At 28.4% G+C, this 12,919-nt stretch overlaps 3 protein-coding genes across 4 annotated transcripts in view; all 3 read left to right on the top strand.

Annotated features, from left to right (window-relative positions):
• The first annotated feature begins 876 nt into the window (after positions 1 to 876).
• Positions 877 to 5,942, top strand: LOC136080857 (uncharacterized). Its single transcript, XM_065798183.1, has 3 exons — positions 877 to 4,891; positions 4,961 to 5,027; positions 5,761 to 5,942. Exon 1 carries the CDS (start codon positions 2,677 to 2,679, stop codon positions 3,568 to 3,570), a length of 894 nt encoding a protein of 297 aa, XP_065654255.1. The 5' UTR covers positions 877 to 2,676; the 3' UTR covers positions 3,571 to 4,891; positions 4,961 to 5,027; positions 5,761 to 5,942.
• A 1,366-nt stretch (positions 5,943 to 7,308) lies between these two features.
• LOC100200492 (glutathione peroxidase 2) lies at positions 7,309 to 9,392 on the top strand. The gene is made up of 4 exons (XM_065798180.1): positions 7,309 to 7,614; positions 7,712 to 7,847; positions 8,001 to 8,138; positions 8,397 to 9,392. The coding sequence occupies exons 1-4, from the start codon at positions 7,394 to 7,396 to the stop codon at positions 8,754 to 8,756; spliced, it is 855 nt and encodes a 284-aa protein (XP_065654252.1). The 5' UTR covers positions 7,309 to 7,393; the 3' UTR covers positions 8,757 to 9,392.
• A 769-nt stretch (positions 9,393 to 10,161) lies between these two features.
• The window catches only part of LOC124806876 (uncharacterized), an 8,215-nt gene continuing 5,457 nt past the window's right edge, over positions 10,162 to 12,919 (top strand). The window contains exon 1 of one of the 2 annotated variants that reach the window (XM_065798182.1): positions 10,162 to 10,395. The gene's annotated coding sequence lies outside the window, so the exon portion shown is untranslated. The remainder of the gene's footprint in view (positions 10,396 to 12,919) is intronic. The other variant, XM_065798181.1, reaches the window with a different exon arrangement.

The following is a 12,919-nucleotide window of genomic DNA, read 5'->3' as shown; positions in this document are numbered from 1 at the left end:
TAGCCTGACTCGCAAGGGAGTGCTGCTACATCGACTGACAAATAGCCTGACTCGCAAGGGAGTGCTGCTACATCGACTGACAAATAGCCTGACGAGCAAGGGAGTGTTGCTACATCGACTGAGGGTTTGGTTGGGGCAGGCAGTCTATCATTATTAAAAAAAAAAAGTTCCTGTCGTGCATTTTAATTTTTACTTTTTGTCAACAAAATATGGAAAAAACTTTCGGACAACATCTAAGGGTTCTATATATATATATATATATATATATATATATATATATATATATATATATATATATATATTATTTTTACTTTATTTACAACACCATTTGATATACAACAAACCCTTACAAAGCTTACAATAATTCAGTTAAAATTCAATCTAAGTTATTGAAACGTAATAAATTTAACATCAATAGAAAAGTAAAGCTGTCATCATTTAAAATGTAAAGGGTGTTGTCAAAATATGTTGAAAGTTAAATTAAGTTACTAATAAAATCACGTTCAACAATGATAAATATTCTTACTGTAGTAAGAATTAGTACTAGTTAACAAATTTGAACAAATAAATATAAAATAGTGAAAAAACAATGAACAAATGAGAACTTGAACTTGAACTAAATCTTGAATTTGAATTAATTGGTACTAATTTGTTCAAGAAAAACCTTAAAAAATAAGTTTATATAATAAATTTTATGTATAACTAGTTATACATATAGTTAACTATCAGGAGTTATATGTATAACTGCATGCATTTTAAAGCGTTTTATTTCATTTATATATTACTTTAGATCATATTACTTTGAATACTGGACCCAGAGACTTTAATTTGGAGTACCCAATTACACTGTGGTACTCCAGATTAAAAATTGAAAAGTTTCTGTAAATATCCTATTTTTGTTCCTCAATGTACTTCGTAAGTCCCTTAAGTTTTATGAACCTTATTATATATAAAGTTAAAAGTTTTGGAGTCTAAAAAAAGTTACAGAAACCTCCCTATCTCCCCCCTATTTTAATATTTTTTTTTAATAAAGAAAATTTGACTTTCAAACCAGCATTTCTTTGTGGGACACTGCAGTGTACCATGCATGCATGCTTGGTTTTTGACAACATTTGAACTTGCATCAGTCAATTGTTTGCAGATAATATACTCAAGAACTATATTCAAATATCATATGAACATGTTAGAGATGTTCATATGATATTTGAACATCACAAATTTAATAATATTGTTGTGATATGTTATATAAATAATACCATAATAGATTATGATATGAAAATAAGATAGGATATGAAGGCAATGATCAAAGAATAAATTTTTTTATAGAAATTTAGATGTTTGTTTATTAGTTTCAGAATATTATATAATGTGTGACCACGGCCTTCTATAATAAGAGGCCTTGACATCGCGCAACAAAGTTGTTAAACTGAAGGCCAATTCCTAATACTGTGTTTACATTTTCATCTTTTAACATTGGACGAAAGTTTGTGTTCAGGCTTTTTTAATAAATCTTTAAAATTTGATTGGTTTATAAATTAGATAGCGCAACTTCAAGACGATAACGTTGTAAGGTTCAAGACGTTACATTGTAAGGTAATAATATTGTCAAACTAACGATAAGTTTTTGTAATAAGTAAAATGCCTTTAAAATGCTGTGTATCTCTTTGCAAGTCAAACTATCGCAACTACAACAAAAATATCAATTTATACAACTACAACTACAGTATCAATTACAACTACAACAAAAATATCAATACTCAACTACAACTAAAATATCAATTTATAAATTCCCGAAGAATCTAGAGGAGAGAAAAAGATGTAGTGAAGCTATCCCAAGAACTGGTTTTATTGTTACAGACTATACAGCAGTATGTCAACTTCATTGGACAAATGTAGCACCTTTTGAAAGTAAATATGGGAAGCAATGACCTTTAAACCCACCATCTGTTTTTAAAAATATTCTGCCTAGTTGTTTAGCCACACCAGCAAGTAAAGTTAGAAAAACTGTAACTTCAAGCGGTTTTCGAAGCATTTTACCAGATGAGTTAAATGATTATCTATAAAAGGATGAACTTATATTTGACGATATTCAATCTTTGTTAAGTGATAATAACGATGTTATTGTTTTCCAGCTTAATAAAAAAAGTTTACACATACAATCAAAAATGTACAAATTTGGTGTTCCATTATTTATTTTAGTAATTTTCAATGATTATTCATTTGTAGCTAACCATAATGGCACAACTTGTAATATTTCATCTTTAGCTGTAAACAAATTAAAGTTAATAAAAACAAAATCAGCTTTATTTGAAGCAGTTAGATTTTTAAAAAATAAAGAAAGTTCGCTTCAGTCAAATAAAGAATATGTGGAAAAAACTTAATAGTGAGTTGCTTATAATTAACTTTGACAATTTGGAGTAAAAATGTAGAATAACAAGAATATGCAAAACAATCACCAAGGTGGTAACATAGATGAGAGTAACTTATTTAATTTATATTATATGTAATATTTAATTTGAGTTTTTATTTTTTGTTACATAAACTAAATAGTAATTTAGCTTATTTTTCAGGTAATCTTTATTCTCTATTCCAACACCTTAATGCTATGAGAAAAGTTAATGTTGGTGAAGTTTTATATACTTCAGATTTATATGTAGAGCATGTGAGTATTTTGCTATGCGACGAAGTTTATATGATTGTTTGTGTATTGACTACAAGTTGCCAAGTATAAGGACTTTAACACGATTGACTTCAAAAATAAGCTCAATGGAGGACCTAAGTTTCATAAATAGTATTTTTATGAATTTAAATCCATTGAAAAGAACTTCCATACTACTAATTGATGAGGTCTATGTCAAAGCTTCATTACTTTACCAAAGAGTTGCTTTGTTTAGTCAAGCAGTAAACTACCCTGAAAAGTTAGCTAAAACAATTTTATCATTTATGATTAAATGTCTTTTTGGAGGTCCAGAATTTATATGTAGAGCTCAACCTGTTGCAAATCTTCCCTCTGAATTTCAGTTTGCTCAATGTCAACAAATTGTTGATACGATAAATAGTATTGAAAATAGTAAGACACTGGTAATAATTACTGATGGTAACCGTGTAAATCAAAGATTTTTTGGAATGTTTAAAACAGTTGATAGTAAACCATGGTTAACAACATCAGGTATATATTTATTGTATGACTATGTGCATCTCTTAAAAGCTATACGAAACAATTGGTTGACAGAAAAGACTGACGAACTTCAATTTTTGAACAATAAAGAACTGGCTCTGGCTAAGTGGAGTGATTTAGAAACTTTATATAAAACTGAGTGCAATAGTCTTTTTAAACTCTCTAAACTTACAGCTAAATCAGTTTATTCAAAACCAATAGAGAGACAATCTGTAAAGTTTTGTTTGTCTGTTTTTTGCGAAGAAACAGTAGCTGCATTAAGAACGCATCCAGAGATTGAAAATAAAGCATTTGAAGGTACTGCTGTATTTATTGAAAAAATAATTTTTTTTTCGAATGTTGTTAATGTCAAAGCACCTGGTGCTGGGATTCGGTTTAGAAATGAATTATGAAACCTACAGGTTAGCGTGTAAAACAGCTTACGCTAGATACTAGCAATGCAATAGCGCATTCATGTTATGGCTTTATTGATCTCGTAGAAACTTTGTTGAGTAATGGAGCAAAGTATGTCTTATTAGGTTGGTTTTCAACAGATCCACTTGAAAAAGCTTTTTCTAAGCTTCGACAGGGATCTGGAGGTACTTACTTTATAAACGCTAAATCTGTAATTAAAAAAATTAATATTCAACATACTAAATTGATATTACAACTTGACATTCCTGTTGATGGTATCGATAGTCATACTTGTGACATATGTTTTAGAGATATTTCTACTGATGAAAAAGAACTTCTGGATAATATACATGATCTTGAAAGCTCAGTTAATAAATCTACATTAGTGGCTATAGTTTACATAGCTGGCTATGTGCAAAAAAGCGAAATAAAAATTTATGATGATTCTACCAATTATTATTATAAATATGGAAGTTATCTGTATAGCCTAAACAGAGGCGGACTTGAAATTCCTTCTGATACTCTTGTCTAATGGTCAATATTTTGCTTTTTTTTTTTCAAGGTGCTACTGACCCTTTATGCAGAACATTTTGTGTTACTCAGTTTCAGTTCATTGCTGCTAAATATAAATTTAAAATCACGTAAAAACAATGCAGAGTATATTAAACATCTGTAAAGAATTACTCACTAATTACCACTCCCAAAATACTAAAGCTATCATAATTTATGTGAAAATTAGTTTTGTAATTTTTTATGCTCTTTACTTGTTATGTTTTTTATTTTCTCATTAGCCTATATGTCTCTCAATATGTTTGGATTTGTAAATATTTACCCTGTTGAGATATATTGATAAAACTTTTTTTTTGCTTGAATCAACTTTTGTTGGTGTTTTTTATTGTTGGTGATTTTTATTGTTACCATTTTTAGCAAAAAAAAATTAAAAATACATATATTTCTAATATACTGATATATACTTGTTATGGTTCTGCTTGTTATTGATACTATTAATATTACATAAATATTCTTAATGAAATTTGAAATACGAAAAATATGATTATCTTTTAACAATTTTTTGGTTTTCTTTTTATATTTCCGTCTTTAATAGAGATTATTATTAGAAAACATAGACTGCCATTACACCCTACCTAATATAAAAATATATCAATATAAGTAAAGTGAAAGTTTAATCGGCCTTCAGTTTTTACGGCATTTTGCGCGATGTCAAGGCCTGTTATTATAGAAGGCAGTGTGTGTGACGAAAAAGTAAAGATACTTTTGCATCCAGTGGTTATTGCACTCAACGTCAACATCATTGAAAAAGTAGGTTTTTACATTTTTGTTTTTGTTTTTTTGTTTAACTACTTATCCTAATTGATCACTTTTTTTCAGGATTATCCTCATGGGTTCAAGCTCATTACGCATAATGTGTTCAATTACCCATAATACGTTAGTCATTGTAAGTAATAAATTAGGAAATAATTATTGTAGTCATTAATGACTTCAACCTGGCTAATAATTAAAATTGCTCGACTAATAAGGTTCCTTATTAAAATTGCTCTCTCTCTCTCTCTCTCTCTCTCTCTCTCTCTCTCTCTCTCTCGCTCTCTCTCTCTCTCTCTCTCTCTCTCTCTCTCTCTCTCTCTCTCTCTCTCTCTCTCTCTCTCTCTCTCTCTCTCTCTCTCTCTCTCTCTCTCTCTCTCTCTCTCTCTCTCTCTCTCTCTCTCTCTCTCTCTCTCTCTCTCTCTCTCTCTCTCTCTCTCTCTCTCTCTCTCTCTCTCTCTCTCTCTCTCTCTCTCTCTCTCTCTCTCTCTCTCTCTCTCTCTCTCACTCTCTCTCTCTCTCTCTCTCTCTCTCTCTCTCTCTCTCTCTCTCTCTCTCTCTCTCTCTCTCTCTCTCTCTCTCTCTCTCTCTCTCTCTCTCTCTCTCTCTCTCTCTCTCTATTTATCTCTCTCTCTCTCTCTCTCTCTCTCTCTCTCTCTCTCTCTCTCTCTCTCTCCCTCTCTCTCTCTCTCTCTCTCTCTCTCTCTCTCTCTCTCTCTCTCTCTCTCTCTCTCTCTCTATCTATTTCTTTCTCTCTCTATATATATATAAAAATATATATAAATATAAATATATAAATAAATAAATATATATATATATGTATATATATATTTATTTTTATATATATTTGTATTTATATTTTTTTTTAGAAAATGTTTGAAGAAAGTTAGAAGATACTAAAAACCTTGGTATTATGCAAGCCGAAGCGACATAATTAATTCAATCGAAAAAAAACGGCGTGTAAATCGCAAAAGAAAAAAATAATATTTTTAATATTCATTTTGGATGTATTGATTAATAGCATTTATTTTAAAATAAATTCATTTTGCAACACGTTTTTTAATTGTATAAAATTTCGTCATAATAGTTTAAGGTAAATCCCACATAGGTTATAGGTGGAAAACATCACATGTAAAAGATCAAAAATGCTACACATTTTGAATACCAAATGGGATAAAGTAGCAAATACCAGATTAAGTTAAGCCTCTCTAAAAGCTTCGATGATTAATTTTAAATTACTATTTAAGTAATTTTTAAATTAAAAGAATTTTAAAAATTATTATAGAAGCATTCGGACTTTCATTTGTCTAGTATTGACTACTTTTATACCATTTGGATTAAAATATGTGGCATTTAAGATCTATAACATGTATTTTCCACCTATATCCCATGTCATTGCCACCATAAAACCCAGTGGGATTTTACCATATGAAACCCACATGGGACAAAATAATAATCCCCATATGGGTTACATATGGTAAAAACCCACGCGTATCCCATATGGGATTTACCATATGGAATCCATGTGGGATTTACCATATGAAACCCACATGGGACAAAATAATAATCCCCACATGGGTTACATATGGAAAAAATCCACGCGTATCCCATGTGCGCTTTTTCACTGGGTAAGTTTCAGAAGTACATTTAACTGAACAAGACAATCCAAAAATGCGTCAAACTCAATAACCGTGATTACTAGTGTACACTTATGAAGAGCCTATTATTTTTTTAGTTTATTTTTTAAAATTTTATGAATTTCATGCTATATTTTGGTATAAAATGCTTTTATATGCTTGTAAAGATATTGTTGGCTCGACATAAAGACTAATTTAAAGTAGCGTCCGTTATTCACCAACATTTTTGCGTAATACTCAAGCGCTGAATTGGCAGTAACGATAAGGATTTGAACTCATACCGTATGTAAATATACATATATATATATATATATATATATATATTATATTATATATATATATATATATATATATATATATATATATATATATATATATATATATATATATATAAGGTAAGTGTGGGTATTAAGGCCCGGCGGTAATAAGGCCCACTAATCCAAACTTAGGGAAAAAATAAATTGTGAAACTTTTTTTCGACATTAAAATATTAGAGTTATCTGGTTTTATCACTGGCAGCAAAAAAAAATCAGCATTTCTTTACATTTTCATTTTTTTAGGTGGGCCTTAATACCCATACTTACCTTATATATATACAATTTATTAGTTAATATTCTTTAACTTAATTGTTAACTAATAATTTTAATTTATTGGTTAGTTAAACTTTTTTTTTAATTGAAAAGGCCATTTTAAATTGCATAATACATGCTTATTGCAGTATTGTTAAAACTTTCTGTACAAAACATTGATTTTGAATGCTGTGTGCTTGTTCATCCATTAAAAAATGCCTAAGCACGAAGTAAATCAGTATAAAATAAAGATGAAAAACAAAAAACAACAATAATGTGAATAAAAAAAGTTAAAAATGTATGTTAGTTTTTTTCTTTTTGTAAATTTTTTCATTCAATATGCAAGCGCTGATCCTTATGAATTCTCTGAGTGTAAAAGACCAACTAACGATCAAGAGCTCCGTTCAAACACATTTTTCCAATTTGAAGTCGATACTTTAGATTATTCTGTTCATAATTTTAAAAAGATGTTTGAAGGAAAAGTCATGTTCGCAGTAAACGTAGCAAGCTTCTGAGGGCAAGTTTTTATACTAACATTTTTATAATAAATTTTCTTATTATGATTGAATACATATATTCTCTAATTTAATAAACTTATTGGTTTAACTTATTAGATATACCGGTCAATATCGAAAAATGAATGAATTACAAGAAAAATACGGTCCTCTTTATGCAAAAACTAACCATCCACATAAGCCAAATTGTCATATTCAGTTTATAGGATTTCCATGCAATCAGTTCGGGCACCAGGTACAAGAAAAGTTTAAAATTTTTTAAATAATGATTAAATTATATGCCATTGATGTAAAAGTTACTAACAAAAATAAAAAATAATAGTTATTCAAGATACAGACGTCATTTTTTCGGTTTATAATTGTTCATACATTTGTAAATACTTTTTAGGAACCTGCTGAAAACTTTGAGCTTATGAATACTTTAAAGTATGTGCGCCCAGGATATGGATTTGTTCCAAATTTCCCTCTCTCAGGAAAACTGCATGTTAATGGCGCCTATGAACATCCTATATTTACATTTTTAAAGGTTTTTTAATTCTTTGACTATTTTTTAAATGTTTCTTTGGATAAATTTTTTAATCATTTTTTATTCGATTGCTTGTTCGATTTCAACTGTACAAAAGTTTGCTTCAACAGTGATATATAAAATTTCTTTTCAATTATTCGTTTAAATTTTAAAACTTAATAAGTTGTGAATATTATTTTAAAATATTTTAAATATTTAAAGATTTTTCAATTAACTTTTTTTTAAAGCATAACAAGTTTAAATAAATTTTATTTTTAGAATCGTTGCGAGTCTCCAATGGGGTTAATTGCTAATCGTTCAGATATAACATGGACCCCAATTCGTAACAATGACATCTCGTGGAACTTTCAAAAATGGCTGATTTCGTCAGATGGCCACCCATATAAAAGATACACATCTCGTACAACTCCAGCAATGATTGAAAATGATATTAAAATGCTTATTGACCAGTGCGTTCAAGGCAATAATGAGATGTCAAGAATAAATCAAGATGCAGTACTTCCCGGTCCATTACCTCAACCCCAGGCACAAATACCAGCTGGTAGCCCAGGTCCTATACCTGAGCCAGAATCAAATAAAATTCAAAAACGCTATGTACACGATGGGTTATCGTATTAATTTTTATGCGGCAATGTTCAATATGGTCATCGTTTTGTGGCCATGATCCATGGTCAGCGTTCCGTGGCCATGGCGCATGGCGCATAGCGCATGGAGCATATTCTATGTGGTGATGTTCAAGATATTAAAAAACTCATCTAAATAGCGTAATTATTAATTTAATTATTAATTACTTATACAAAAAAAAATTAGAAATGTTTTTAAAATATCTTGCATATCGCTAACATATATACTCACGTATACGCGCGCGCACGCATACACACGCACGGTCACCCACATAAGCACACATATATGCACACACAAGCCCATATAATAAAGACGTTCAATAAAAATACAGTTAACAGATTTTATATTTTTTTATATATTTTATGATACAGTAAAATATTTTATAATCACTTGCTTTAAATATCAAAAAACGAAATAAAAATCATTCATGCATGATTCAAAAATGTTATGACGGTCTTCGCTTAAAACTGAAAGCTACGTACAGTGTGCGAAAACCTGATGAAAAATCGCCTAAAATCTAGTGTTCTTCGTAATTCATTCGTTCTAGATTTTAAGGCAAATTTTATTTTGTTTTTGTCAATAAAATCATGTATATCTATTTGGTATGTTTAAAGTATAAATAATATTTTACTTTACGCTTATTGATTTCCGTTAACACTCCGAGAACACATTTATTTTTACAAAACATTTGTCCAAGCCTCAGATGTTAATAAACAATTTAAGGTTGGCCAATTAATCTAAATTCGATATTTCCGATTCAAAAAACAGCTATACATACTTTTATAGTAGGCATGTTTTGTTTTACGAAATCACTTATTATTTGCTTTTATAACAAGTTATATTTAGCATTATAAAATTAAAAAGAGCAGCCTGATTTTTATTCAAAAGTTTGTTAAATTAAACAACCTATTTCAAAAAATTTTTGATCTTTTATATAAATATAACAAAGTATAAGTTAAATGAGGGCGTAAAGATGTTTAACTAATATTTAAAAAAAAAAAAAAACTTTTATAAGAAAATTACGTGTATCTCCTCAATATCTAATTATCTCCGAAAAACTTGCTATAACTAAAACTTATCGAAATAATTACAGTTATTGGGTATTTTTACTGAGATAAAATGCGGGAAAAGTAAGCCTTCTAAACATTTCAAACATTTGGCAGGATATCGATTGTTCTGAAGTAGCGGGAAATAATCTCTGAAGTCTCATGGAAATATTCTTTTCATATATCTTGGCGTTATTTGATGTGTTTTTTTTTTTATACTCTGCCACGCCTGCTTATATAAGCATTTGATAAATTACTCACACAAAAAAACAACAATTTAATAATCAAGCAAAATGTTTCGCAATAGTATTTTGTTTATAAGAACTGGATGTCTTATTTATTTCTTATAAAAATATCTTTACTATTTCGTTTTGAACGCTTATACTTATGGGTAATTCTCTAACATGCGTCGTGGTTTATGACAAGTTGAATAGAAATAAAACATTTATGACGTAGTTGAAATTACTTAGCAAACGTTATTTATGACGTATTGTTATAAAAAATACTGAGAAAGTTGGAGCACTGATAAAAATCAGTCAGATTGGGATATTAAGCTGGTTTTGCAGAGTGATTTAGTTTGTCGTGAGGTATTGCCGTTTAAATTTATATATTTATCATATACTTTATCTTAAATGTTATTTCGTTTTAATCATATTATTTTAAAATCATAGAATATTAGAAATATATTTGGTGTTGCTTTGTTATTGTTTGCGGAGCAACTCCCTTCGTTTTCTTTCACTATATAAAAATGTTTGGATCTTTGCGATTTTATATAAAAGGATAAATATATGTCAATTTCACTAAAATTCTTTTAGACTTGACATATGATTGAACTTAGCGCTTTACTTTGATATAATTATTCGAGTATTAATACTTCGAGCTGAAAAAATTTCTTTGTAATAAAATATTATTGAAAGTATTCTTTTTAAAAAGTCACATGGGGTAGGAACATAACACGGAGGTTTAAAAAATACCTCTTAGAATGTTTTACATTACACTTACGCTAATCTAAAAAACAACTTATTCTATAAAAATAGCAAGATAGGCGTGAATTTAATAAACTTCGTTGACATTTGGGGGCAAACTAGCAAATTTTATAATAAAAAAATAAAAGTTACAGTTATACTTTTAACGTTTAGTTTTAAAAAACTTTTTATAACAAACTATTCAAGGTAAATAGCTAAAGTAAATGAAAAAAAAGTTACGAAACCCTGATTTTCTTTTATTATTTGTTATGGTTTTATCACGTGATGTACGTTTTTAAAACGTTTCACTTGTTACCCAGGTTAAATGAAAAAACGTTGTTGTGTATTTTAAAAGATGTTTTTGCATTTAACAAAAAAAACACACTCACAAAAAAAAAAGGAATAATTAAAAAACTTTTATTTTATAAATTTATATTAATTTATATTAACTCTTAAAAGCAGTGTAAAAGAATATTAGCATTTAATTATTTTTTATGCCTAATAATAAAATTATTTGACGTTAAAAAGCGCTTAAGAAATAAACTTAAATCGCCTACATTTCACTTATCCATACGCGTACTAGCCAATAAGCAAGCATAAAGGTTTGTACTGTACTTTATTTTTACGATGAAAAAATGGTCACATTCTCGTCCCTCATTTTTAGGTTAGGGATTTATGACAAATACAATACTGCTTTTTTAATGTGATTTAATATCTAACAGTGTTGAAATTATTTCTATAATGGATTTGGATCTTAAAAGGGATTAGGATATTACAAAGCGATTTCACATAGCAATGTATAAGGTATTGCTGTTTTTAATTCGCATTGTAAATGCAATTGTATAGATACCCCAACATTCAGTTTTCGACGCCCAAAATTACGTGGCAATGATAGCGAGTGAGTCTCATTAGTTTTTTTAAAAATTATATAATTTTGTAAACAAAACAAAAAGCTCCTTGATTTAAATGATGATGTTGCTTTTTCCAGGTTTTTCTTTTGTGTACTTTTATCATAAAGACTACTTCTTAAGATTACGTAACTTTTTAAATTACTGAAAAAGTTTATAAGAAATCAGATATAAAGATATACGGATATTAAATTAGTAAGGCCGAATAACAGACTTACACCAACCAATCAGTTATTTTTTACGATTTTTTTTTATTCATACGTTCTATTAAAGTAAAAATTATCATCATCATTTTTGGTAATATTATTATTACTATTATTACTGTTATTATTATTTAACGTTATATATATATATATATATATAAATATATATATATATATATACTCTTCCTGATGATCCAGCAATGGTGAAACTCCGAGTAGAAGATAAAAGTTAGATAAGTGTTTTTTACTAATTAATTATTGCTCTGTTCTTTAAGAACATTGAGCACTCTATTTGTAAAATACACTAACATAATTTACATATAAATATATATATATATATATATATATATATATATATATATATATATAAATATATATATATATTTATATATTTATATATTTATATATATGTATAAATATAAAATGGCTCAAAAGGTAAAATTTTTTCAGGTAAATAGGTATAGTTAATCTAGATAAGATAATCTTAGTAAGAAAAGCATTGTTTTAGGGAAGACGCCAAGCGCCTTGCGTCAGCAATTTTTAACAGATATTTAAATATTATCTTAGTCGTTTTTAAGGACTTAAAAATTAAAATATCGTAGAATGAGAGGGGAACTTGGGCGGGGCGGAATGACTTGGCCAAAACGTGTTTTACCTTTTTTTAATGTTACGCAAAACTTGCTTACCTTTTTTGAGTTAAGAAAGTTTTTACGGAGTTTTTTTTTTTTTTTTTTTGAATTGCATTGAAAAAAAAAAAAAAATTTAATCATAATAAATCTAACTTTTTTTAAAACAATGCTTAAGCTTAAGTCACATTTTACTGTAGTAATTTTCATTTTGTATTTATTTTTTCATTTGTATATATTTTCATTCGCTAAAACAGAACCAAAACAAAACTTTAAGAATATAATTGAGTAATTTTATTTCAAAAAATTCAGTTTAAAAAATGTTTTTTATAACAACTATTTAGATGGAGGAGCAATAGGAACTTATCATCCTAAAGCACCTAGTGCAAAGCCCAATAACGTTGATAAA

The sequence above is a fragment of the Hydra vulgaris genome, chromosome 05, assembly GCF_038396675.1.
Source record: "Hydra vulgaris chromosome 05, alternate assembly HydraT2T_AEP".
In the NCBI taxonomy this organism is placed as follows: domain Eukaryota; kingdom Metazoa; phylum Cnidaria; class Hydrozoa; order Anthoathecata; family Hydridae; genus Hydra; species Hydra vulgaris.
Note: the sequence above shows the minus strand (reverse complement) of the source record. Positions and strands in the feature narration are given on the sequence as shown.